This window comes from Scyliorhinus torazame, chromosome 14 (assembly GCF_047496885.1).
Source record: "Scyliorhinus torazame isolate Kashiwa2021f chromosome 14, sScyTor2.1, whole genome shotgun sequence".
NCBI classification, from domain to species: domain Eukaryota; kingdom Metazoa; phylum Chordata; class Chondrichthyes; order Carcharhiniformes; family Scyliorhinidae; genus Scyliorhinus; species Scyliorhinus torazame.
The window spans coordinates 155,821,030-155,847,258 of record NC_092720.1 but is presented as its reverse complement, the minus strand read 5'-3'; the positions used below and the strand labels follow the sequence as shown (position 1 = coordinate 155,847,258).

The window sequence follows — 26,229 nt, the reverse complement described above, 5'->3', positions numbered from 1 at the left end:
GTAGCAAGGGTAATCCCGGGAACTGCAGGCCAGTGAGCCTTACGTCAGTGGTAGGGAAATTACTGGAGAGAATTCTTCGAGACAGGATCTACTCCTATTTGGAAGCAAATGGACGTATTAGTGAGAGGCAGCACGGTTTTGTGAAGGGGAGGTCGTGTCTCACTAACTTGATAGAGTTTTTCGAAGAGGTCACAAAGATGATTGATGCAGGTAGGGCAGTCGATGTTGTCGATATGGACTTCAGTAAGGCCTTTGACAAGGTCCCTCATGGTAGACTGGTACAAAAGGTGAAGTCACACGGGATCAGGGGTGAGCTGGCAAGGTAGATACAGAACTGGCTAGGTCATAGAAGGCAGAGAGTAGCAATGGAAGGATGCTTTTCTAATTGGAGGGCTGTGACTAGTGGTGTTCCGCAGGGATCAGTGCTGGGACCTTTGCTGTTTGTAGTATATATAAATGATTTGGAGGAAAATGTAACTGGTCTGATTAGTAAGTTTGCAGACGACACAAAGGTTGGTGGAATTGCGGATAGCGATGAGGACTGTCAGAGGATACAGCAGGATTTAGATTGTTTGGAGACTTGGGCGGAGAGATGGCAGATGGTGTTTAATCCGGACAAATGTGAGGTAATGCATTTTGGAAGGTCTAATGCAGGTAGGGAATATACAGTGAATGGTAGAACCCTCAAGAGTATTGAAAGTCAGAGAGATCTAGGTGTACAGGTCCACAGGTCACTGAAAGGGGCAACACAGGTGGAGAAGGTAGTCAAGAAGGCATACGGCATGCTTGCCTTCATTGGCCAGGGCATTGAGTATAAGAATTGGCAAGTCATGTTGTAGCTGTATAGAACCTTAGTTAGGCCACACTTGGGGTATAGTGTTCAATTCTTTTCGCCACACTACCAGAACGATGTGGAGGCTTTAGAGAGGGTGCAGGAGATTTACCAGAATGTTGCCTGGTATGGAGGGCATTAGATATGAGGAGCGGTTGAAGAAACTCGGTTTGTTCTCACTGGAACAACGGAGGTTGAGGGGCGAGCTGATAGAAGTCTACAAAATTATGAGGGGCATAGACAGAGTGGATAGTCAGAGGCTTTTCCCCAGGGTAGAGGGTCAATTACTAGGGGGCATAGGTTTAAGGTGCGAGGGGCAAGGTTTAGAGTAGATGTACGAGGCAAGTTTTTTACACAGAGGGTAGTGGGTGCCTGGAACTCGCTGCCGGAGGAGGTGGAGGAAGCAGGGACGATAGTCACATTTAAGGGGCATCTTGACAAATACATGAATAGGATGGGAATAGAGGGATACGGACCCAGGAAGTGTAGAAGATTGGAGTTTAGTCAGGCAGCATGGTCGGCACGGGCTTGGAGGGCTGAAGGGCCTGTTCCTGTGCTGTACTTTTCTTTGTTCTTATTATATTGACAAATCCCCCATAATGTAGACTGTATGTACATTATAATGACAAATCGCCATAATGTACAGACTGTGTACATTATATTGACGACTATAATGCGTGTATATTATTTTGCCCCGCACACTATTGTGCATCCCTGCATCTTGTATATAGATGAAACATTATCTGGATTGGACACACTGTTTATATATTAAACACTGTGCTGAGCACTCTGATAAAGAGTATTTTTGTGCGGGGAGTCGGTTTGAAATCGGTTTCATTTTCGCTTTGACACTTATCAGAGGCGGAACCGCTCTGAGCCGGGGTATTCCCGATCCACAGACAGACAGAGAGGGAGAGGGATCACCGATAACCGAGCACCGCCAGCCCCGAGCCGGCAGCCTGCATTCCTGGAGCCGGCTCCCGGAGCCCCGCTGTGTGGTCCCGGAGTCTCTCTCTCACACACACACACACCAATCCAGTCAAAACAGAAATAGCGAGGAGCGCCTCTGCCGAACCAGTAACCAGGTCAGTGAACAGGAGATCTCCTCTTTCCGGGAAATGGGTAGTGGCACAGATACAGCTTAGTGGGCACAGTGCTGCACTGTACTTTCTGTGTGTGTGTGGACCAAGGTCTATGTGTGCCTTCAAATAGCACTGTTCCCTACTTCTCTGCTCCGAATATCTGTGAAGACATTCCCAGTGCCTGTGTTGCTGTATCATCTGCTTTGTATTAACCTCTCCGAATTTTCCCCACCACAATCTTGTCGCTCCCCTCACACTCCTGTTTAAAATCTCCTCTGCCTGTCTATTCCCTCACCTCCTAGAGCCTGTCACTATAGCCTCCGCACTGTAGTTTGGAGTTGTCTGCTGTTACTCACTTTCCAACTGTACTCCCCAGCCCCAAGTCCACTCCACTCATTTATAATAAACCGGGCAGTGGTCCTCGACCTGACCCGGGGGGAGGGGGGGGAGACACCACTGCATCCTGACTGAGGAGCAGGAGTAGGCCCTTCAGCCCTCTGCACCATTCAGTAACATCATGGCTGATGTGGTGGTGGCCTCCTCTCCTGCCTGCACCTCTCCCTTACCCTGAAGCACCCCATAAACCCTGACCCCATTTGTCTGCAAAACATCTGTTTATCTCTACTTGAATACTTGTGTCCAGTCTGATGAACTATTCACCGTTGCTCTTTTCTTTCTGTCCTGTAGCCAATTTAGTTTCCAGGATGACACAGCCCCTCTAATCCCACAGATTTCAATTTTACTTTGTGCACAATTAAGGTTATAATATACATAACCCTGGACGATGTACACATCCAGGAATAATCCACATAACCCTGGACCATGTACACATCCAGGAATAATGTACACAACCCTGAACCATGTACACATCTGGGATAATGTACAAAGCCCTGAACCATGTCTCCATCCATGGATAATGTACATAACCCATATGCATGCCCAGGGATAATGTACATAACCCTGAACTATGTAAACATAGAACATAGAACGATACAGCGCAGTACAGGCCCTTCGGCCCACAATGTTGCACCGAAACAAAAGCCATCTAACCTACACTATGCCATTATCATCCATATGCTTATCCAATAAACTTTTAAATGCCCTCAATGATGGCGAGTTCACTACTGTTGCCGGTAGGGCATACCATGGCCTCACCACTCTTTGCATAAAGAACCTACCTCTGACCTCTGTCCTATATCTATTACCCCTCAGTTTAAAGCTATGTCCCCTCATGCCAGCCATTTCCATCCGCGGGAGAAGGCTCTCACTGTCCATCCTATCTAACCCCCTCATCATTTTGTATGCCTCTATTAAGTCTCCTCTTAACCTTCTTCTCTCCAACGAAAACAACCTCAAGTCCATCAGCCTTTCCTCATAAGATTTTCCCTCCATACCAGGCAACATCCTGGTAAATCTCCTCTGCACCTGCTCCAAAGCCTCCACGTCCTTCCTATAATGCAGTGACCAGAACTGTACGCAATACTCCAAATGCGGCTGTACCAGAGTTTTGTACAGCTGCAACATGACCTCATGACTCCGGAACTCAATCCCTCTACCAATAAAGGCCAACACTCCATAGGCCTTCTTCACAACCCTATCAACCTGGGTGGCAACTTTCAGGGATCTATGTACATGGACACCTAGATCCCTCTGCTCATCCACACTTCCAAGAACTTTACCATTAGCCAAATATTCTGCATTCCTGTTATTCCGTCCAACCAAAGTGAATCACCTCACACTTCTCTACATTAAACTCCATTTGCCACCTCTCAGCCCAGCTCTGCAGCTTATCTATGTCCCTCTGTAACCTGCTACATCCTTCCTCACTGTCGACAACACGACCGACTTTAGTGTCGTCTGCAAATTTACTCACCCACCCTTCTGCGCCTTCCTCTAGGTCATTGATAAAAATGACAAACAGCAACGGCCCCAGAACAGATCCTTGTGGTACGCCACTTGTAAATGAACTCCATTCTGAACATTTCCCATCAACCACCACCCTCTGTCTGCTTTCAGCTCGCCAATTTCTGATCCACATCTCTAAATCACCCTCAATCCCCAGCCTCCGTATTTTCTGCAATAGCCTACCGTGGGGAACCTTATCAAATGCTTTATTGAAATCCATATACACCACATCAACTGCTCTACCCTCGTCTACCTTCTCAAAGAACTCGATAAGGTTTGTGAGGCATGACCTACCCTTTACAAAGCCATGCTGACTATCCCTGATCATATTATTCCTATCTAGATGATTATAAATCTTGTCTCTTATAATCCCCTCCAAGACTTTACCCACTACAGACTTGAGGCTCACCGGTCTATAGTTGCCGGGGTTGTCTCTGCTCCCCTTTTTGAACAAAGGGACCACATTTGCTATCCAGTCCTCTGGCACTATTCCTGTAGCCAATGGTGACATAAAAATCAAAGCCAAAGGTCCAGCAATCTCTTCCCTGGCCTCCCAGAGAATCATAGGATAAATCCCATCAGGCCCCGGGGACTTATCTATTTTCAGCCTTTCCAGAATTGCCAACACCTCTTCCCTACGTACCTCAATGCCATCATTTCTAATAGCCTGGGTCTCAGCATTCTCCTCCACAACATTATCTTTTTCCTGAGTGAATACTGACGAAAAATATTCATTTAGTATCTCGCCTATCTCTTAAGACTCCACACACAACTTCCCATCCCTGTCCTTGACTGGTCCTACTCTTACCCTAGTCATTCGCTTATTCCTGACATACCTATAGAAAGCTTTTGGGTTTTCCTTGATCCTACCTGCCAAATACTTCTCATGTCCCCTCTTTGCTCGTCTTAGCTCTCTCTTTAGATCCTTCCTCGCTACCTTGTAACTATCCATCGCCCCAACTGAAACTTCACACCTCATCTTCACATAGGCCTCCTTCTTCCTCTTAACAAGAGATTCCACTTCTTTGGTAAACCACGGTTCCCTCGCTCAAAGCCTTCCTCCCTGCCTGACCGGTACGTACTTATCAAGAACACGCAGTAGCTGATCCTTGAACAAGCTCCACTTATCCAGTGTGCCCAACACTTGCAGTCTACTTCTCCAACCTATCCCCCCAAGTCACGTCCAATGGCATCATAATTGCCCTTCCCCCAGCTATAACTTTTGCCCTGCGGTGTATACTTATCCCTTTCCATCACTAGCGTAAACGTCACCGAATTGTGGTCACTGTCCCTAAAGTGCTCTCCTACCTCCAAATCCAACACCTGGCCAGGTTCATTACCCAAAACCAAATCCAACGTCGCCTCGCCTCTTGTTGGCCTGCCAACATATTGTGTCAGGAAACCCTCCTGCACACACTGTACAAAAAACGACCCATCTAATGTACTCGAACTATATATTTTCCAGTCAATATTTGGAAAGTTAAAGTCTCCCATAATATCTACCCTGTTACTTTCGCTCTTATCCAGGATCATCCTCGCCATCCTTTCCTCTACATCCCTAGAACTATTTGGAGGCCTATAGAAAACTCCCAACAGGGTGACCTCTCCTTTCCTGTTTCTAACCTCAGCCCATACTACCTCTGAAGATGAGTCCCCATCTAGCATCCTCTCCGCCACCGTAATACTGCTCTTGACTAGCAGCGCCACACCTCCCCCTCTTTTGCCTCCTTCTCTGAGCTTACTAAAACACCTAAACCCCGGAACCTGCAACATCCATTCCTGTCCCTGCTCTATCCATGTCTCCAAAATGGCCACAACATCGAAGTCCCAGGTACCAACCCATGCTGCCAGTTCCCCTACCTTATTTTGTATACTCCTGGCATTGAAGTAGACACACTTCAAACCACCTACCTGCACACTGGCCCCCTCCTGCGACGTCAAATCTGTGCTCCTGACCTCTATACTCTCATTCTCCCGTACTCTAAAACTATAATCCAGGTTCCCATGCCCCTGCTGCATTAGTTCTAGGGATAATGTACATAACCCTGGAACATGTACACATCCAGGGATAATGTACATAACCCTGTCCATGTACACATCTGTGAACGCTGGACCATGTACAGGTCCAGGGATAGTCCGCATAACCCTGGACCATGTACACACCTGGGATAATGTACATAACCCTGGACCATGTACACATCTGGGATAATGTACATAACCCTAACCATGTACCCATCTAGGATAATGTACATAACTCTGGGCCATATACACATCTGGGATAATGTACATAATCCAGGACCATGTACACATCCATGATAATATAACCCTGGACCATGTACACATCCTGGGATAATCCACATAACCCTGGACCATGTACACACCTGGGATAATGTACATAACCCTGTCCATGTATACATCCGTGATAATATAATAACCCTGGACCATGTACACGTCCAGGGATAATCTACATAATCCTGGACCATGTGCACATCCGTGATAATATAATAACCCTGGACCATGTACACATCCTGGGATAATCCACATAACCCTGTCCATGTACACACCTGGGATAATTTACATAACCCTGGACCATGCACATTTGGGATAATGTACATAAATCTGGACCATGTACACATCTGGGATAATTATATAATCCAGAACCATGTACACAACCAGGATAATGTACATAACCCTGGACCCTGTACATATCTGGGGACTATATACATAACCCAGAACCATGTATACATCCAGGATAATACACATAGCCCAGGCCCATGTACACGTCGGAGTATAAAACACATAATCCAGGGACATGTACACATCCAGGGATAATATACATAACCCAGGGCCACGTGCACATCCGGGTATAATATACATAACCCAGGACCATGTATATATCCAGGGATAATATCGTAGCTTTGGATCATGCACACATCCAGGAATAGCATACATATATCACAACCATGTACGTTTTGGTATTAGATACATATTGTTGGACAATGTACACATCCAGTTATAAGATATATACTGTGGGATAATGTACATATCCTGTTATAATATACACATCCTGAAGCAATGTGTACATCAGGGATGATATTTATGGGGATTATTGAACAAGAGATGTTTATTTGCCCACCCAGGGCTTTTGACTTCTCGACAAAGCTTTGCAAGGTGGAATCATTATCATACAGGGCAGAACTCCAAGATAAACAAATGGTTCAATTCAGTTCAGAAGGAGCTAGCTGTAGCTTTCCTCCTGACTGTAAAGCGTTGGGTACGGATATAGCTCTGTATCTTTCAATGATTACTGCTTTTACCCTAGGCGAGAGTGTCCTGTAACCCATGGTGTAATAGTAAAGTTGCTATAGTCCCCGATGGCCACAGGCTGCTTTCCCCTTTGAGAGGGAGATCTGACTGGTGGAGATTTAACCTGAGAATCACCACACCTCATGCGATGGCCAAGGTTGAGAAGGAGGGGTCTTCATGAATAACCTCAGCCGGTACGGGAATTGAACCTGCGCTGTTGGCCTTGTTTTGCATCACAAACCAGCTGTCAAGCCAACTGCGCTAGTCCACACAGGTTAAAGCACAAGGCGCTATATTTAGCCCTGGCTAAACTCTGGTGCTATATTTAACCCAGATGCACTCTGTGCTGCTATATCTAACCTAGATTAACCTCCACCTCCAGCTTGATGCCACCACCAAACACATTTCCCCCTCCCCTTCCTGTTCAGCTTTGCAAAGGAGTGGTTTGCTCTGTGATACCCTTGTCCATTCCTCAGTCACTCCCAACACACAATCCCTTCCCTGCGCCATGTTTCTGTGTAAACACAGGAGATATAATGGGCAGGATTCTCCATCCTGCCGCAGCCGGCCAATGGAGTTTCCCATTGTGGACACCCCCATGCCGTCAGGAAATCCATGGGCGTGAGTGTGCTGTCGGCAAAATGGAGATTCCCGCCAGCAGAGAATCCAGCCGAATATCTTCCCTGTTACCCCCTCCGTTTTCACCTCACTTCAACTCTGACCTCTCTGTCCTCGGCCAGTTCAATTCTCCATTTTCTTCACTCTAATCTCTGTCCTTGCTCTGCTATAGTGTTCCAGTAAAGATCGACACATGCTCAAAGAGCAGTGCCTCTCCTTTCAGGGAAGTTTCCATTAGATTAGATGGTAGCAAATGTAACTCCTTTGTTCAAGAAAGGAGGGAAACAGAAAGCAGGAAACTACAGGTCAGTGAGCTTAACCTCATTTTTAGGGAAAATGTTGGAAGAAATGTGAGAATGTTAGAGACATTATCGCTCATGAAATTCAAGGCAATCGGGCAGAATTAACATGGTTTTTTAAATCATTTTCATCCGATTTAGAACATAGAACAGTACAGCACAGAACAGGCCCTTCGGCCCTCGATGTTGTGCCGAGCTTTGTCCGAAACCAAGATCAAGCTATCCCACTCCCTGTCATTCTGGTGTGCTCTATGTGCCTATCCAATAACCGCTTAAAAGTTCCGAAAGTGTCCGACTCCACTATCATAGCAGGCAGTCCATTCCACACCCTAACCACTCTCTGAGTAAAGATCCTACCTCGGACATCCCTCCTATATCTCCCACCCTGAACCTTATAGTTATGCCCCCTTGTAACAGCTACATCCACCCGAGGTAATAGTCTCTGAACGTCCACTCTATCTATCCCCCTCATCATCTTATAAACCACTATTAAGTCACCTCTCATCCTCCTCCGCTCCAAAGAGAAAAGCCCTAGCTCCCTCAACCTTTCCTCATAAGACCTACCCTCCAAACCAGGCAGCATCCTGGTAAATATCCTTTGCACCCTTTCCAATGCTTCCTATAGTGAGGTGACCCGAACTGCACACAATACTCCAAATGTGGTCTCACCAGGGTTATGTATAGTTGCAGCATAACCCCACGACTCTTAAACTCAAGCCCCCTGTTAATAAACGCTAACACACTATAGGCTTTCTTCACGGCTCTATCCACTTGAGTGGCAACCTTCAGAGATCTGTGGACATGAACCCCAAGATCTCTGTTCCTCCACATTCCTCAGAACCCTGCCGTTGACCCTGTAATCCGCATTCAAATTTGTCCTACCAAAATGAATCACCTCGCACTTATCAGGGTTAAACTCCATCTGCCATTTTTCGGCCCAGCTCTGCATCCTATCAATGTCTCTTTGCAGCCTACAACAGCCCTCCACCTCATCTACTACTCTACCAATCTTGGTGACATCAGCAAATTTACTGACCCATCCTTCAGCCCCTCCTCCAAGTCATTGATAAAAATCACAAATAGCAGAGGACCCAGCACTGATCCCTGTGGTACACCACTGGTAACTGGTCTCCAGTCTGAAAATTTTCCATCCATCACCACCCTCTGTCTTCTATGAGATAGCCAGTTACTTATCCAATTGGCCAAATTTCTCTCGATCCCACACCTCCTTATTTTCTTCATGAGCCGACCATGGGGAACATTATCAAACGCCTTACTGAAATCCATGTATACAACATCAACTGCTCTCCCTTCATCTACACACTTAGTTACCTCCTCAAAGAATTCAATCAAATTTGTGAGGCAAGACTTACCCTTCACGAATCCGTGTTGACTATCCCGGATTAAGCTGCATCTTTCCAAATGGTCATTAATCCTATCCCTCAGGACCTTTTCCATTAACTTGCCGACCACCGAAGTAAGACTAACCAGCCTATAATTACCAGGGTCATTCCTATTCCCTTTCTTGAACAGAGGAACAACATTCGCCACTCTCCAGTCCTCTGGCACTATCCCCGTGGACAATGTGGACCCAAAGATCAAAGCCAAAGGCTCTGCAATCTCATCTCTTGTCTCCCAAAGAATCCTAGGATATATCCCATCTGGCCCAGGGGACTTGGAGTTTTTGTGAGGAATGGTTGGTTTGTATCTACTGGAGCTTAGAAGAGCAAGAGGCAACTTGATCGAAACCTTTAACATCCTGAGGGATATTGACAGGGTGGATGTGGAGAGGTTGTTTCCTCTTGTGGGAGAATCTGTTTAGAAATAAGGGGTTGTCCATACAAGACAGAGCTGAGGAGAATTTTTCTCTCTGAGTGTCTTTAGTCTCTGGTACTCGCTTCCTCAAAAGGCAGTGGAAGCAGAATCTTTGAATATTTTTAAGTCAGAGCGAGATAGATTCTTTATTAACAATGGGGTGAAAGGTTATCGGGGGGGTCAGCAGGAATGTGGGGTTGAGGTTACAATCAGATCAGCCATGATCTTATTGAATGGTGGAGCATGCTCGAGGGGCCGAGGGGCCTATTCCTGCTCCTAATTCACATGTTTATAATTTTAGATCATAATCTTTGCCCCCACATTGGTCTGTATTTTTGGTTGTTTATTTATTCCTTCCTCTTTATATTCAGCCGCAGCTATCCAGATATTCATACCTCATCTCGGGCAGCACAGTGGCGCAGTGAGTAGCACTGCTGCCTCACGGCGCCGAGATCCCAGGTTTGATCCCGGCTCTGGGTCACTGTCCGTGTGGGGTTTGCACATTCTCCCCATGTTTGCGTGGGTTTTGCCCCCACAACCCAAAGATGTGCAGGCTAGGTGGATTGGCCACGCTAAATTGCCCCTTAATTGGAAAAAAATGAATTGGGTAATCTAAATTTTTCAAAAAAAACAATTAAAAAAATTCATACCTCATCTGCACATATTGTGTGCTTTTCTTTACCACACTCATTTCCAATCCTTCTGGTTTTTGTACTGAGAATCTTTCATCATTAATCTCTCTGCCTCAGTCCCTATAACCAACTTTCCTATTTGTCCTCCCTGCTGCCTCCCCACTTTCGCTAGTTTACAACAGCACAAAGTTTCCTCAGTTGTGAAGATGGTTCATTGAGGTGACACCGATTCTGCCACATGTTGACAGTTTCTGGGTTTTTAATTGATTTTGAATTTTACAGCAAAGTTCCAGACATAACCCAAGTTAAACCAGTGGCATATTCTAGACATAACCCAGGTTAAATCCTCAGTAACGGTATTTAACCCGGATTAAATCCTTAGTGACAGAATTGAACCCATGTTAAATTCTCAGTAACAGTATTTAACTTGCGTTAAATCCTCAGTGACTGAATTTAACCCAAGTTAAATTCTGAGTAACAATATTTAATCCACGTTAAATTCTCAGTGACAGTATTTAACCCGGGTTAAATCCTCAGTAACAGTTTGGGCAGCACAGTAGCACTGTAAGCACTGTTGCTTCACAGCTCCAGAGTCCCAGGTTCAATTCCCGGCTTGGGTCACTGTCTGTGTGGAACCTGCACGTTTTCCAAGTGTCTGCGTGGGTTTCCTCCGGACGCTCTGGTTTCCTCCCACAAGTCCCCAAAGACGTGCTTGTTAGGTGAATTGGACATTCTGAATTCTCCCTCTGTGTACCCAAACAGGTGCCAGAATGGCAACTAGGGGATATTTACAGAAACGTCATTGCAGTGTTAATGTAAGTCTACTTGTGAAACTATTACAGATTATTATTAAACCTGGTTTAAATCCTCAGTAACGACATTAAATCCAGGTTAAATCCACAGTAATGGTATTAAATCCAGGTTAAATCCTCAGTACCATTATTTTACCTGGGATGAACCCCAGTGACAGATGGAACCTGGGTTAAATCCTCAGTCACGGTATTTAATCCTCGGTGACAGTATTAAACCCAGGTTAAAAGCTTATAACCAGGATTTAACTAGGGTCAAATCCTCAGGACCAGTATTTAACCTGTGTTAAATCCTCAGTAACAGTATCTAACCCAGGTTAAATCCTCAGCAACATTATTTAACCCAGGTTAAATCCAAAGTGACGGTATCTAAACGGCTTAAATTCTCAGTGACAGTATTTAACCCAGTTTAGATCCCTAGTGACAGTATTTAACCGGGGTTAAATCCTCAGTGACAGTATTTAACACAGGTTACATCCCTAGTGACAGTATTTAACCCGGGTTAAATCCTCAGTGACAGTATTTAACCCCGGTTACATCCCAGTGACAGTATTTAACCCGGGTTAAATCCTCAGTGACAGTATTTAACCCCGGTTACATCCCTAGTGACAGTATTTAACCCAGGTTAAATCCTCAGTGACAGTATTTAACCCCGGTTACATCCCTAGTGACAGTATTTAACCCGGGTTACATCCCTAGTGACAGTATTTAACCCAGTTTAGATCTCTAGTGACAGTATTTAACCCCGGTTACATCCCTAGTGACAGTATTTAACCCCGGTTACATCCCTAGTGACAGTATTTAACCCAGTTTAGATCCCTAGTGACAGTATTTAACCCGGGTTAAATCCTCAGTGACAGTATTTAACCCGGGTTACATCCTCAGTGACAGTATTTAACCCAGTTTACATCCCTAGTGACAGTATTTAACCCGGGTTAAATCCTCAGTGACAGTATTTAACCCGGGTTACATCCCTAGTGACAGGATTTAACCCAGGTTAAATCCTCAGTGACAGTATTTAACCCCGGTTACATCCCTAGTGACAGTATTTAACCCGGGTTAAATCCTCAGTGACAGTATTTAACCCGGGTTAAATCCTCAGTGACAGTATTTAACCCCGGTTACATCCCTAGTGACAGTATTTAACCCGGGTTAAATCCTCAGTGACAGTATTTAACCCGGGTTAAATCCTCAGTGACAGTATTTAACCCCGGTTACATCCCTAGTGACAGTATTTAACCCGGGTTAAATCCTCAGTGACAGTATTTAATCTCAGTCTTACTTTCAGGCACAATAATTAACCTGGGTTTTGCTTCGTATTTCAGATTCCCAGGGTCAAACTGCTGGAGTAAAGATGACAGAATCCAATCCTCTGATCTATTTACCACTGCTGGATGTTACTGCTACCTGGATCCTGAGCCTAGGCCTACACCACTGGTGCCTGTGTGAGCCTGTGCTTGCTCTCTGGTTCATATCTCTGCTACGGTTGTGCCTGCTACATGCCTCACTTCAAGCCTTGCCGCAGTGCGCATCTAGGCTCCCGAGCTGGCTGCAGTGGAGGGACTTGTACTGGATGCTGGCTATCTCCTGTCTGCTCACTCCAGTATACGTCAGCCTGGCGACGGTCGTTCAGCTTCCGTCGGGCGAACTCCTGTACGGGCCACATAACTGGAGCACGCTGGCCCTCAACTATGCCACCACAGGCCTGGTCTTCCTCCTGTGCCGGCACGTCCTCCCGGACCGGGACACAGCGGACGAGGCAGGATCAGGGGCCACCCTGGGCAGGCTGCTGTCCTACATGAAACCGGACATTGGTCGGTTCCTCCTGGTGGCCGTCTTTGTGGTCCTGTCATCACTGGGTAAGGCCGACACTGGCATCGCTGACTGGGCATCGGGCGACGGTGGATATGGGTTTAGGGAGCGTTAGGTGGAGGCTGGGGATTTTGAGGTGGACAGCGCTGGAGGGGTTTAGGAGAAGGAAGATGCTGGGTCAGGAGGTGAAGTGTGGGCAATGGACGGGGTGGGTGGGGGTTTGGAAGATGATCAAAGGATGATGTAGGGGTCAAGGGTCAAGTGATGAGGAGGTGGCTCGAGGGAGGCAGGGGAACTGGGATGGCAAGTTAACATCCCTTCAACCATTGACTCTATCCCTCTGGTAGGCAGTTCTCTGAAGCTGTAATGGACTGTTGACATCCTCACTGTCACAGTTGACCCCAAGAAAAGCTTACAACCACACCATCCAGGACAAAAGAACTCACTTGATTGTTACTCTTTCCACATTCACTTCTTTCACCATCAATGAACAGTGGCAGCTGTGTACCATCTACAAGATGCACTGCAGTAACTCACCAAGGTTCCTTAGGGCAGCACCTTCCAAACCCATGGCCACTACCATATAGGACAAGAGCAGCAGATACCTGGGAACCCCACCACCTGGAGGTTCCCCTCCAAGTCACTCACCACCCTGACTTGGAAATGTATCGCTGTTCCTTCACTGGCACTGAGTCAAATCCTGGAACTCTCTCCCTAACAGCACAGTGGGTGTACCTACACCTCAAGGACTGCAGCAGTTCAAGAAGGCAACTCACCACCACCTTCTCAAGGGGCAATTTGGGATGGATGATAAATGCCACTGATAATGGAGGCTCTTTGAATTGTCACTAATTGCTGATGATTGATGAGGCTTTTGCTTCACATGTTCGCAGGGGAGATGGCGATACCCTATTACACCGGACGGATGACAGATTGGGTGATGAATAAAGAGAATCCATCAGCATTCACCAGATCCATCATCATCATGTCCCTCATCACCAGTGGCAGGTACGCAGAATGCTACTGTGCAGCTTAACATGGTTAACGTTGCAGCAACGGTCAACTCACTGCAGTGGGATACAGGGATAGAAACAGATACTCTTCCCTGTAATGATTGTAACTCCAGTGATTCCTGTTTTTCACACAGTGCAGTGATTGTATCTCCAGTGATTCCTATTTCTCACACAGTGCAGTGATTGTATCTCCGGTGACTTCTGTTTCTCAAACAGTGCAGTGATTGTATCTCCAGTGATTCCTATTTCTCACACAGTGCAGTGATTGTATCTCCGGTGACTTCTGTTTCTCAAACAGTGCAGTGATTGTATCTCCAGTGGCTTCTGTTTCTCACACAGTGCAGTGATTGTATCTCCAGTGACTTCTGTTTCTCACACAGTGCAGTGATTGTATCTCCGGTGACTTCTGTTTCTCAAACAGTACAGTCATTGTATCTCCAGTGATTCCTGTTTCTCAAACATTGCAGTGATTGTATCTCCAGTGACTTCTGTTTCTCACACAGTGCAGTGATTGTATCTCCAGTGAGTCCTGTTTCTGACACAGCGCAGTGAATGTATCTCCAACGTTTTCCGCTTCTCAGACAGTGCAGTGATTGTATCTCCAGTGATTCCTGTTTTTCACACAGTGCAGTGATTATATCTCTGGTGACTTCTGTTTTCACACAATGCAGTGATTGTATCGACAATGATTTCTGTTTTTACACAGTATAATGATTGTCCCACAGTGATTTCTGTTTCTTAAACAGTGCAGTGATTGTATCACTTATTCCTGTTTTTTACACAGTGCAATGATTGTATCTCCAGTGATTCATGTTTCTTAAACAGGGCAGTGATTGTGTCTCCCGTGATTCCTGTTTCTCACACAGTGCATTGATTGTATCTCCAGTGATCCCTGTTTCTCACACAGTGCTGTGATTGTATCTCCAGTGATCCCTGTTTCTCACACAGTGCTGTGATTGTATCTCCAGTGATCCCTGTTTCTCACACAGTGCAGTGATTGTATCTCCAGAGTTCCCTGTTTCTCACACAGTGCATTGATTGTATCTCCAGTGATTCCTGTTTCTCACACAGTGCAATGACTGTATCTCCAGTGATTCCTGTTTCTCACACAGTGCAATGATTGTATCTCCAGTGATTCATGTTTCTTAAACAGGGCAGTGATTGTGTCTCCCGTGATTCCTGTTTCTTAAACAGTGCAGTGATTGTATCTCCCGTGATTCCTGTTTCTCACACAGTGCATTGATTGTATCTCCACTGATTCCTGTTTCTCACACAGTGCATTGATTGTATCTCCAGTGATCCCTGTTTCTCACACAGTGCATTGATTGTATCTCCAGTGATCCCTGTTTCTCACACAGTGCTGTGATTGTATCTCCAGTGATCCCTGTTTCTCACACAGTGCAATGATTGTATCTCCAGTGATTCATGTTTCTTAAACAGGGCAGTGATAATGTCTCCCGTGATGCCTGTTTCTTAAACAGTGCAGTGATTGTATCTCCCGTGATTCCTGTTTCTCACACAGTGCATTGATTGTATCTCCACTGATTCCTGTTTCTCACACAGTGCATTGATTGTATCTCCAGTGATCCCTGTTTCGCACACAGTGCATTGATTGTATCTCCAGTGATCCCTGTTTCTCACACAGTGCTGTGATTGTATCTCCAGTGATCCCTGTTTCTCACACAGTGCAATGATTGTATCTCCAGTGATTCATGTTTCTTAAACAGGGCAGTGATAATGTCTCCCGTGATGCCTGTTTCTTAAACAGTGCATTGATTGTATCTCCAGTGATCCCTGTTTCTCACACAGTGCATTGATTGTATCTCCAGTGATCCCTGTTTCTCACACAGTGCATTGATTGTATCTCCAGTAATCCCTGTTTCTCACACAGTGCAGTGATTGTATCTCCAGAGTTCCCTGTTTCTCACACAGTGCATTGATTGTATCTCCAGTGATTCCTGTTTCTTACATAGTGCAGTGATTGTATCTCCAGTGATTCATGTTTCTCATACATTGCAGTGTGTATTAACCTGGCGATTCCTGTTTCTGTGTGTCACACAGTGCTTTGACGGAGTTTATATGTGACTGTGTCTACAATGTTACAATGACCGGGATCCACACTCGTATTCAGACATCTGTGTTTCGGTCTGTGGTACGGCAGGACATTGCCTTCTTCGACACTGTACATACCGGTAAGGGGAGTGTCTTCGCCACAGAGACTGGGGGAGTGAGAGTCAGGTAGAGATGGAGACACAGTTAATGACAGGCATAAACAGAGAGTGAGCAGGGAGAGTGAGGGAAGGAGAGAGAAGCAGATAGACAGTGAGAATGATGAGAGACAGATCATGACCAGAGACAGGGATGAAGAGACAGTGACGAAAGAGAGGGATAGGGAGAGAAAGATAAAGGGTTCTCCCCTTTAAGGGGTGATGACAAGAGCAATATATATATAGGTATATATAGAGAGAGAAAGAGTGATAGAGAGATGCAGTGACTAGAGAGAGATACATAGGGAGAGAAGAGAGGTACAGAGAGATAGTAACCAGAAAGAGATAGCAAGAGAGAGAGATACCAAGAGAGACACTGACTAGAGAGAGATGGATAGAGAGAGAAATCCAGTGAGAGACACTGACCAGAGAGAGATGGATAGAACAAGAGAGAGATACTGAGAGAGAGACTGACCAGAGAGAGATGGATAGAGCAAGACAGAGATACTGAGAGAGAGACTGACCAGAAAGAGATGGATAGAGCAAGACAGAGATACTGAGAGAGAGACTGACCAGAGAGAGATGGATAGAGCAAGAGAGAGATACTGAGAGAGAGACACTGACCAGAGAGAGATGGATAGAGCAAGAGAGAGAGATACTGAGAGAGAGACTGGCCAGGAGAGATGGATAGAGAGAGAGAGAGAGAGATACTGAGAGAGAGACTGACCAGAAAGAGATGGATAGAGCAAGAGAGAGATACTGAGAGAGCGACTGACCAGAGAGAGATTGATAGAGAGAGAGAGATACCAAGAAAGACACTGACCAGAAAGAGATGAATCGAGAGAGAGAGACACTGAGAGAGACCCTGACCAGAGAGAGATGGATAGATAGATAGAGAGATACTGATAGAGACCCTGACCAGAGAGGTGAATAGAGAGAGAGATACCACGAAAGACACTGACCAGAGAAAGATGGATAGAGAGAGAGAGATAACAAGAGAGACACTGACCAGACAGAAATGGATAGAGAGAGAGAAATTGATAGAGAACCTGACCAGAGAGAGATGGATAGAGAGAGAGAGCGACACTGACCAGACAGAAATGGATAGAGAGAGAGATACTGAGAGAGACCCTGACCAGAGAGATGAATGGAGAGAGATACCACATGAGACACTGACCAGAGAGATGGATAGAGAGAGACACTGAAAGAGACACTGACCAGAGAGACGGATGGAGAGAGATACCACGTGAGACACTGACCAGAGAGATGGATAGAGAGAGACACTGAAAGAGACACTGACCAGAGAGATGGATAGATGAAGCCATGGAGAGTGATGAAAGGGAGAGAGGAGTGGGGGAGACAATGATCATAGAATCATAGAATTTGCAGTGCAGAAGGAGGGCATTTGGCCCATCGAGTCTGCATGGGCCCTTGGAAAGAGCACCCTACTTAACCCCACACCTCCACCCCATCTGCGTAACCCAGTAACCCACCTAACCTATTGAACACTAAGGGCAATTCAACACGGCCAAACAACCTAACCTGCACTTCTTTGGACTGTGGGAGGAAACCGGAGCACCCGGAGGAAACCCACGCAGACACGGGGAGAACATGCAATTTCCACACAGACAGTCTCCAAGGCTGGAATTGAACCCAACTCCCTCGATCTGTGAAGCAGCAGTGCTAAGCACTGTGCCACCGTGCCGCCCCATGATCAGAGAGAGAGAGTGAGTAAGAGGTAGATAGTAATGGTAGCATAACTGTGAGCCACAGCAACTCAGTACAGAATCAACCGTGGAGATTATTGGTAATTTTGAAAGGACAGTCGATCAGGTTCAGTTCAGGGATTGGTGCACAATTTGCAATGGGCGTAGATAATAATTCTTACTTTAGGAATGGTAGAAAAGGTCTACAAATTGGTTCTCTGGTAACGATACCTCTCCGTGTGTTGCCTAGGTGACATCACATCCCGTATTACCACGGATACGAACACGATGAGTGAATCATTGACAGAGAGGTTGAGTCTGCTGATGTGGTATCTGATGAGGGCTGTCTTCCTGCTGGCGTTCATGGTCAACCTGTCCTTCAAACTCACCTTGTTGACCCTCATCGGCATGTTCGTCATCAGCATCATCCCCAAGTACACCGGAAAGTATTATCAGGTACATTCGTTATCTTACTGTTCACTCTCTCTCATCCCCAAATAACTACTCTCTACAATTGTGTATAGCATCAGACTCAGCACCGAGTGATCACTATATGATATCCATTAGTGTCTGTAATAAGCTCAATGTGGAGATGCTACCGTTGGACTGGGGTGAGCACAGTAAGAAGTCTTACAACGCCAGGTTAAAGTCCAACAGGTTTATTTGAAATGACAAACTTTCAGAGTGCTGTCCCTTCATCAGGTGAAGTGGAGCTAGATTCACAATCACAGAAAATATAGGAGAGACACAATTGCAAGATAATTGCAGATTAATGTGAGTCTTTACATGTAAACAAGCCTTTACAGGTACAAACAGTGTAACAATCACCAGGCAGGAGTGTACCTTTCGGGTCTTCCGGTGGCGGCCATGGAAAAGTAGGTCGCACATTTGATAGCTCCCGCCTGTAATGGACTTTTGGAATTTTTTCCCCCGTTTTTTTTTGATTTTATGAGATAAATCGGCGAAGAGTGCGACAGTAAGGGGCAACCCCCCTCCAGTGTATGAGATAAATCGGCGAAGAGTGCGACAGTAAGGGGCAACCCCCCTCCGGTGTCTGGAGAATTGGACCAGACGCGGCCGTGTGAGACGACAAAGTCCTATAAGGGAGACGCGAGCAGAGCTGGTAACACGGGACAGCATGGCGGAGGGCAAGGGTGCGGGGAGACGGCACAGTGGTCGACGGAGCAGCTGGTGAAGTTTTTCGAGGATTGCTTCGCCAAGCTGAAGAAGGACACGCTGGACCCGATTAAGGCTTCGATTGATCAAGTGGTTCAGAATCAGGAAACCCACGGGAGAGCGATCCAGGAGGTGGAAAATTAGTTGTCCGAGCACGAGGAGTATATAACCGTGCTGGAAAGCAAGGTGTGGATGATGAACGACCGGCAGAAAAGAATGCAGGTGAAGCTGGAGGACCTAGAGAATAGGTCCAGGAGGCAGAATCTCTGAATTGTCGGCCTCCCTGAAGGCAGGGAGGGATCGGATGCGAGGGCCTATGTGACGGACATGTTGGAGAGGTTGATGGGGGCTGGGGCGTTTCCTCGGCCCCTGGAATTGGACAGAGCGCACAGAGCCCTCGCGAGGAAGCCCAGAGCGAACGAGCCACCGAGGGCCATGGTGGTACGTTTTCACCGTTTCATGGACAAGGAACACGTTTTGCGGTGGGCCAAGAAAGAACGGAGCAGCAAGTGGGAGAACTGTGAGATGCGCATCTATCAGGACCTGGGAGCAGATTTGGCCAAGAATCGGGCAAAAACGACCCTCTTTAAGAAGGGGGTGAAGTTTGTGATGTTGTACCCAGCATGTCTGTGGGTCACACATGAGGAACGGGACTTCTACTTTGAAACGGCAGACGAAGTATGGACCTTTATTAACGAAATGACGCTGGAGGTGAATTAAAAGACACTTAAGCCTTGGAGAAGTACTGTGGCGGCGATTTGTGGTGCTGGATTGTATAAATTTAAGTAGTTCTATGTAAAATAATGGGCTGTATGGATGGTTAAAGGTCGCTTTATCTTGCAGTGACCTTGTTAGAGGGAGGATGGGCTTTGAATTAGGTTCTGCTTTTTGGGTGACTATTTTTCTAAAGTGACTGTTTCTTCTCGGTTTTTTCTGATATTTGTTTACTGGGGAATGTGATGCTTTTGGAATGTTTATTCATGTGGGGGGGAGAGAAGAGAAAACAATAGGGAGACAGGCTGCTTGGTGCCAGGGGCGGGAGCTACCGAGTCAGCATGGGTCAGCTGGCTCTCGGAAGTGCAGTGGAGGGTGAGCAGATGTTAAGCTGTAGCTTGACTTGGGGGGTTGGGTTTCTAGAGTTGTTGCTGAGGGGTAAGGGAGGGAGCTGCTTTGCTGACAGAGGAGGAACTGTTTCTAGGAGAGAAATGGGAGGTCGGGAACAGCGACTGCCCGAGTGGGGACTCGAGGAAGCGGAGGGCGCAAGCTAGAGGCTGGCCTAAAAAGTGTGATGGCTAGTCGGCAGGGGGGTGGGTGGGGGGGGGGGGGGTGGGGGGGGGAGGCTGGAAGCCCCCCGTCCAGGCTGATCACATGGAACGTTAGAAGACTGAATGGGCCACTCAAGAGGGCTCGCGTGTTTGCGCATTTGAGGAGGCTGAAGGCAGATGTGGCAATGCACCAAGAGACACACCTAAAGGTTATAGACCAGACAAGATTGAGAAAGGGGTGGGTCAGCCAAGTATTCCACTCAGGGCTGGGCTCAAAGATCAGGGGGTAGCGATCTTGATCAACAAACGAGTGGCACTCGAGGCAGGGAGAATCGTGTCAGACAATTCTCATAATGGTGGGTGGGAAGCTGGAGGGGGTGCGAGTGGTACTTGTGAACATATATGCTCCGAATTGGGACGACGTGGAATTTATGAGGCGGATGTTAGGTAAGATCCCAGACTTAAAGTCACATAACCTGATCATGGGAGGGGACTTCAGTAGTCATTGATCTGGAATTGGACCGGTCAAAATCCAGGTCAGGGAGGAGGCCGGCTGCGGCAAAGGAATTGAAGGGTTTTATGGAACAGATGGGGGGAGTAGACCAATGGAGGTTTGCATGGCCGAGGACGAAGGAGTCTTCCTTTTTTTCACATGTCCACAAGTTATACTCTCGCATCGACTTTTTTGTTCTGAGCAGGGCGCGAATACCAGGGGTGGTGGATACTGAGTTTTGGCAATCGCAGTGTCGGCCCATGCCCTGCATTGGGTGGATCTACGGGTTAGTGTGGAGAGAGGGCAACACCCACTGTGGAGACTGGATGTGGGGTTGCTAGCGGATGAAGCGATCTGTGGGCGGGTTAACACGTCCATCCAGAACTACCTGGAAACAAATGATACGGCAGAGGTCTCTGCAGCGACGGTTATGGAATCTTTGAAGGCAGTGGTCAGAGGGGAATTAATCTCGATATGGGCCCACAGAGAAAAGGTGGAACGTGCTGAGAGGGATAGGTTAGTGGAAGAGATACTCCAGATGGACAGGAGATACTCGGAGGCCCCGGATACGGGGCTACTGAGGGAGCGGCGGAGGTTACAGGTGGAGTTTGGGCTGTTGACCACAGGGAAAGCAGTGGAACAGTTGAGGAAGGCAAGGGGGTGATCTATGAGAATGTTGGCGCACCTTCTTGGAAAAAGAGAGGTGGCCAGGGAGATAGGTAAAGTAAAGAGTAGAGACGGTAATACTGTCCTGGACCCAGCGGGGGTGAACAAGGTGTTTAAGGACTTTTGTAGTAAATTATATGAGTCGGAATCCCCAGTTGGGGTGGAGGGGATGAGGCAGTTTCTGGATCAGTTGAGGTTCCCGAGGGTGGAGGAGGACCTGGTGGAGGGGCTGGGTGCCCCAATTGAGATTGAGGAAATAATCAAGGGGCTGGAGGGCTTGCAGTCGGACAAGGCCTCGGGGCCTGATGGCTACCCGATGGAATTCTATAAGAAGTTTTCAGAGATATTGAGCCCATTGTTGGTGAGGACATTTAGCGAAGCAAGAGAGAAGGGAGTCCTCCCCCCATCAATGTTGCAGACCTCGATTTAATTGATCCTGAAACAGGAGAAGGATCCGGAGCAATGCGGGTCATACAGGCCGATTTCTCTACTGAATGTGGATGCCAAACTGATGGCTAAGATACTGACCACAAGGATAGAGGACTGTGTCCCGGGGTGATAGGGAAAGACCAGACGGGATTTGTTAAGGGCAGGTAACTCAAAGCCAATGTTCGAAGGCTTCTAAATGTTATTATGATGCCCTCAGAAGGAGAGGAGGCGGAGGTGGTGGTAGCGATGGATGTGGAGAAGGCTTTTGATCAGGTGGAGTGGAATTACCTGTGGGAGGCGCTGGAAGGTTTGGGTTTGCTGAGGGCTTTATTGACTGGGTGCGGTTGCTCTATCAGGCACCAGTAGTGAGTGTACAAACCAGCTGAGGTTGGGGTATTTTAAACTACACCGAGGGACGAGGCAAGAGTGCCCACTCTCCCCGTTACTGTTTGCTCTGGCCATAGAGCCATTGGCCATGGCGTTAAGAGCTTCTAGGAACTGGAAAGGGCTGCTTCGGGGGAGGGGGGGGGGTGGAGCACCGGGTCTCGCTTTACGCAGATGAACTGCTCTTGTACATTTTGGACCCGTTGGAGGGGATGGGGGAAGTAATGCAAATCCTGGGGGAATTTGGCAATTTTTCGGGGTATAAGTTGAAACATGGGGAAAAGCGAGATGTTCGCAATCCAGGCAAGAGGACAGGAGAAGAAACTGGGAGAGCTGCTGCTTAGAATGGTAGGGAAGAGCTTTCGATATCTGGGAATCCAGGTGGCCCGGGAATGGGAGGCACTGCACAAGTTAAACCTATCCCGGTTGGTAGAGCAAATGGAAGGGGACTTTAAGAGATGGGACATGCTCCCGTTATCACTGGCGGGGAGGGTACAGACCGTGAAAATGATGGTCCTCCCCAGCTTTCTGTTTGTCTTTCAGTGGCTCCCCATATTAATTCCTAAGGCCTTTTTCAAGCGGGTGAATATGATTATTTTGGGCTTAATGTGGGCGAGTAAAACCCCGCGAGTGAAGAAAGTGTTGCTGGAGCGCAGTCGGGGGGAGGGTGGGTTGGCGCTGCTGAACTTCTGCAATTACTACTGGGCGGCTAATATAGCCATGATTAGGGAGTGGGTAGTGGAGGAGGGGTTGGCAGGGGAGCGGATGGAGGCGGCGTCATGTGAAGACACCAGTCTGGGAGCATTGGTAACGGCACCGCTGCCGTTCTCGCCGGCCCGATACTCCACAAGTCCGGTGGTAGTGGCGGCTCTGAGAATCTGGGAGCAATGGAGGAGATATAAGACAGTGGAGGGAGCATCGGTTTGGACCCCGATTTATAACAACCACAGGTTTGTACCAGGTAGGCTAGATGGCGGGTTCCGGAGTTGGCAGAGGGCAGGAATTGGAAGGATTTATAGACGGGAGCTTTCCCAGCTTGAAAGCTTTGGAGGATAAATTTAAATTGCCGGCAGAGAATGGTTTTAGGTATTTGCAGGTGTGTGACTTCCTGAGAAGTGCCGGCCTTTCCACTGCTGCTGCCACGGGGATACAGGACAGAGTAGTTTCCAGTACCTGGGTGGGGGAGGGGAAGGTATCGGATATTTACCAGGTGCTTTCGGAGGGAGAGGAAACTCCGGTGGAGGAGCTTAAGGGCAAGTGGGAGGACGAGGTAGGAGGAGAGATCGAGGCGGGACTATGGGCGGATGCCCTAAGCAGGGTTAATACCTCCTCATCGTGCACGAGGCTTAGCCTGATACAATTTAAGGTAGTCTACCGGGCACACATGACAGCGGCTAGGATGAGCAGGTTTTTCGGGGTTGAGGATAGGTGTGTGAGGTGCACGGGAAGCCCAGCAAATCATGTCCACATGTTTTGGGCATGCCCGAAGCTTAGAGGGTTTTGGCAGGATTTTGCTGAGGCAATGTCCACGGTGCTAAAAACACTGTTGGTGCCGAGTCCGGAGGTAGCGATTTTTGGAGTGTCGGAAGATCCGGAAATTCGGGGGCAAAAGAGGCCGACATCCTGGCCTTTGCCCCCCTGGTAGCCCGGAGACGATCCTGTTAATGTGGAGGGACACGAAGCCCCCGAGTGTAGAGACCTGGGTTAGTGACATGGCTGGGTTTCTCAGTCTCGAGAAAATAAAGTTCGCCTTAAGAGGGTCAATGTTCGGGTTCACCCGGAGGCGGCAGCCGTTCGTCGACTTTCTCGGGGAAAATTAAAATGTCAGCATACAGTATTCCAAAGATCGGGGGGGAGCATTGTTGTTATGTGGTTGAGGTGTGTAAAGATTGGGCTGGGGGGGGAAATGTTTATTTTACCATGTTGATGTCATTGTTTATGTTACTGTTATAAAAATTTTCAAATACCTCAATAAATTATTATTTTTTAAAAAAGGAGTGTTGCTTTCCAGTCAGGGAACACTTCAGCAGTCAAGGACATTCAGCCTCCGATCTTCGGGTAAACATTCTCCAAGGTAGCCTTCAAGACACACGGCAACACAGAATCGCTGAGCAGAAACTGGTAGCCAAGTTCCACACGCATGAGGACGGGATCTCGGGTTCATGTCACATTACATGTAACTCCCACCATGCTGTCTGAGTTTGCAGAATCCAACTCATTATGCTGACTTGAGACAATTCACACCTCAATCACTTGTGATTATCCCTCACACTGGGCCGGATTCTCTAATAATGGGGCTATGTCCCCAGGCTGGCGTGAAAACCGACGCCAACCACTCCGGCACCAATGGCCCCCGAAAGTGAGGAATTCTCCCCATTCTAGGGGGATAGCTTGATGCCGGAGTGGTTCCCGCAGCTCCAGCCGGTGCCGAAGTGAGTTAGCGCATGCGCAGAACGGCCCCGTATTTCCGTGCATGCGCGGGGGTTCCCTTCTCCGCACTGGGCCCGGGCAATATTGCGGAGCCCTACACGGGCCCGGCGCCGAGTTTGGTAGGCCCCCGACCGGAGTGGCGGGAATCCCGCGGGCGCCCGAAAACGGCGGCGGAGAATAGGGAAGCTCGCATCGGGGCGGGATTCGCGCCTCTCCCTGAGGATTCTCCGACCAGTCGCAGGGTCGGAGAATCCCAGCCACTATCTGTTCTTGTAAAGATTGTTTACCTGTAAAGACTCACGTTCCAACCATTCTTACATTCCAATCTGTAATTATCTTGCAATTGTGTCTCTCCCACATATATTATGATGAAGGAGCAGCGCTCCGAAAGCTTGTGATTTCAAATAAACCTTTTGGACTTAATCTGGTCTTGTGAGACTTCTTACTGTAAGAGGCTCATTAACTTTTAGACTGGTCCCTATCCCTGTTTGAGGGTCTCTGTCCCTGTTTGAGGGTCTCTGTCCCTGTTTGAGGGTCTCTGTCCCTGTTTGAAGGTCTCTGTCTCTGTTTGAGGATCTCTGTCCTTGTTTGAGGGTCTCTGTCGCTGTTTGAGGATTTCTGTCCCTGTGTGAGGGACTCTATCCCTATGTGAGTGTCTCTGTCCCTGTGTGAGAGTCACTGTCCCTGTGTGGAAGCCTCTGTCCCTGTGTGAGGGTCTCTGTCTCTGTGTGAGGGTATCTGTCCCTGTGTGAGGGTCACCGTCCCTGTCTGAGGGTCTCTGTCCTTGTGTGAGGGTCTCTGCCCCTGTGTGAGCATCCCTGTCCCTGTGTGAGGGTATCTGTCACTGTGTGAGGGTCCCTGTCCCTGTGTGAGGGTATCTGTCACTGTGTGAGGGTCCCTGTCTCTGTGTGAGGGTCCCTGTCCCTGTGTGATGGTCCCTGTCCCTGTGTGAGGGTATCTGTCCCTGTGTGGAGGCCTCTGTCCCTGTGTGAGGGTCTCTGTCCCTGTGTGAGGGTCCCTGTTCCTGTGTGATGGTATCTGTCACTGTGTGAGGGTCTCTGACCTTCCTTTGTATTTTGTTTGACAGAAACTCTCCGCCAAGGTTCAGGAGTCTCTCGCGAAGGCTAACGATGTTGCTGTGGAAACCTTCTCTTCCATGAAGACAGTGCGGAGCTTTGCGAATGAGGATGGGGAGTCTCGTCGCTATGGAGATCGTCTGGAGGATACCTACCGACTCAATAAGAAGGAGGCTGCAGCCTACGCTGGTTTCATGTGGACGAACAGTGTAAGTGACCACGCTCCTCCATCTTGGGTGGGTTGTGGAGCTCACTGCGAGGCTGGGAGGATGAG

At 47.7% G+C, this 26,229-nt stretch overlaps 1 protein-coding gene across 1 annotated transcript in view; it reads left to right on the top strand.

Annotated features, from left to right (window-relative positions):
* The first annotated feature begins 1,695 nt into the window (after window positions 1–1,695).
* LOC140390099 (antigen peptide transporter 1-like) overlaps window positions 1,696–26,229 on the top strand; it is a 79,445-nt gene continuing 54,911 nt past the window's right edge. Inside the window, exons 1-6 of the mRNA XM_072475005.1 lie at window positions 1,696–1,917; window positions 12,624–13,157; window positions 14,004–14,118; window positions 16,185–16,315; window positions 18,287–18,492; window positions 25,967–26,164. Of these exons, the coding sequence (XP_072331106.1) occupies window positions 12,653–13,157; window positions 14,004–14,118; window positions 16,185–16,315; window positions 18,287–18,492; window positions 25,967–26,164 (1,155 nt within the window). The 5' untranslated portion in view covers window positions 1,696–1,917; window positions 12,624–12,652. The remainder of the gene's footprint in view (window positions 1,918–12,623; window positions 13,158–14,003; window positions 14,119–16,184; window positions 16,316–18,286; window positions 18,493–25,966; window positions 26,165–26,229) is intronic.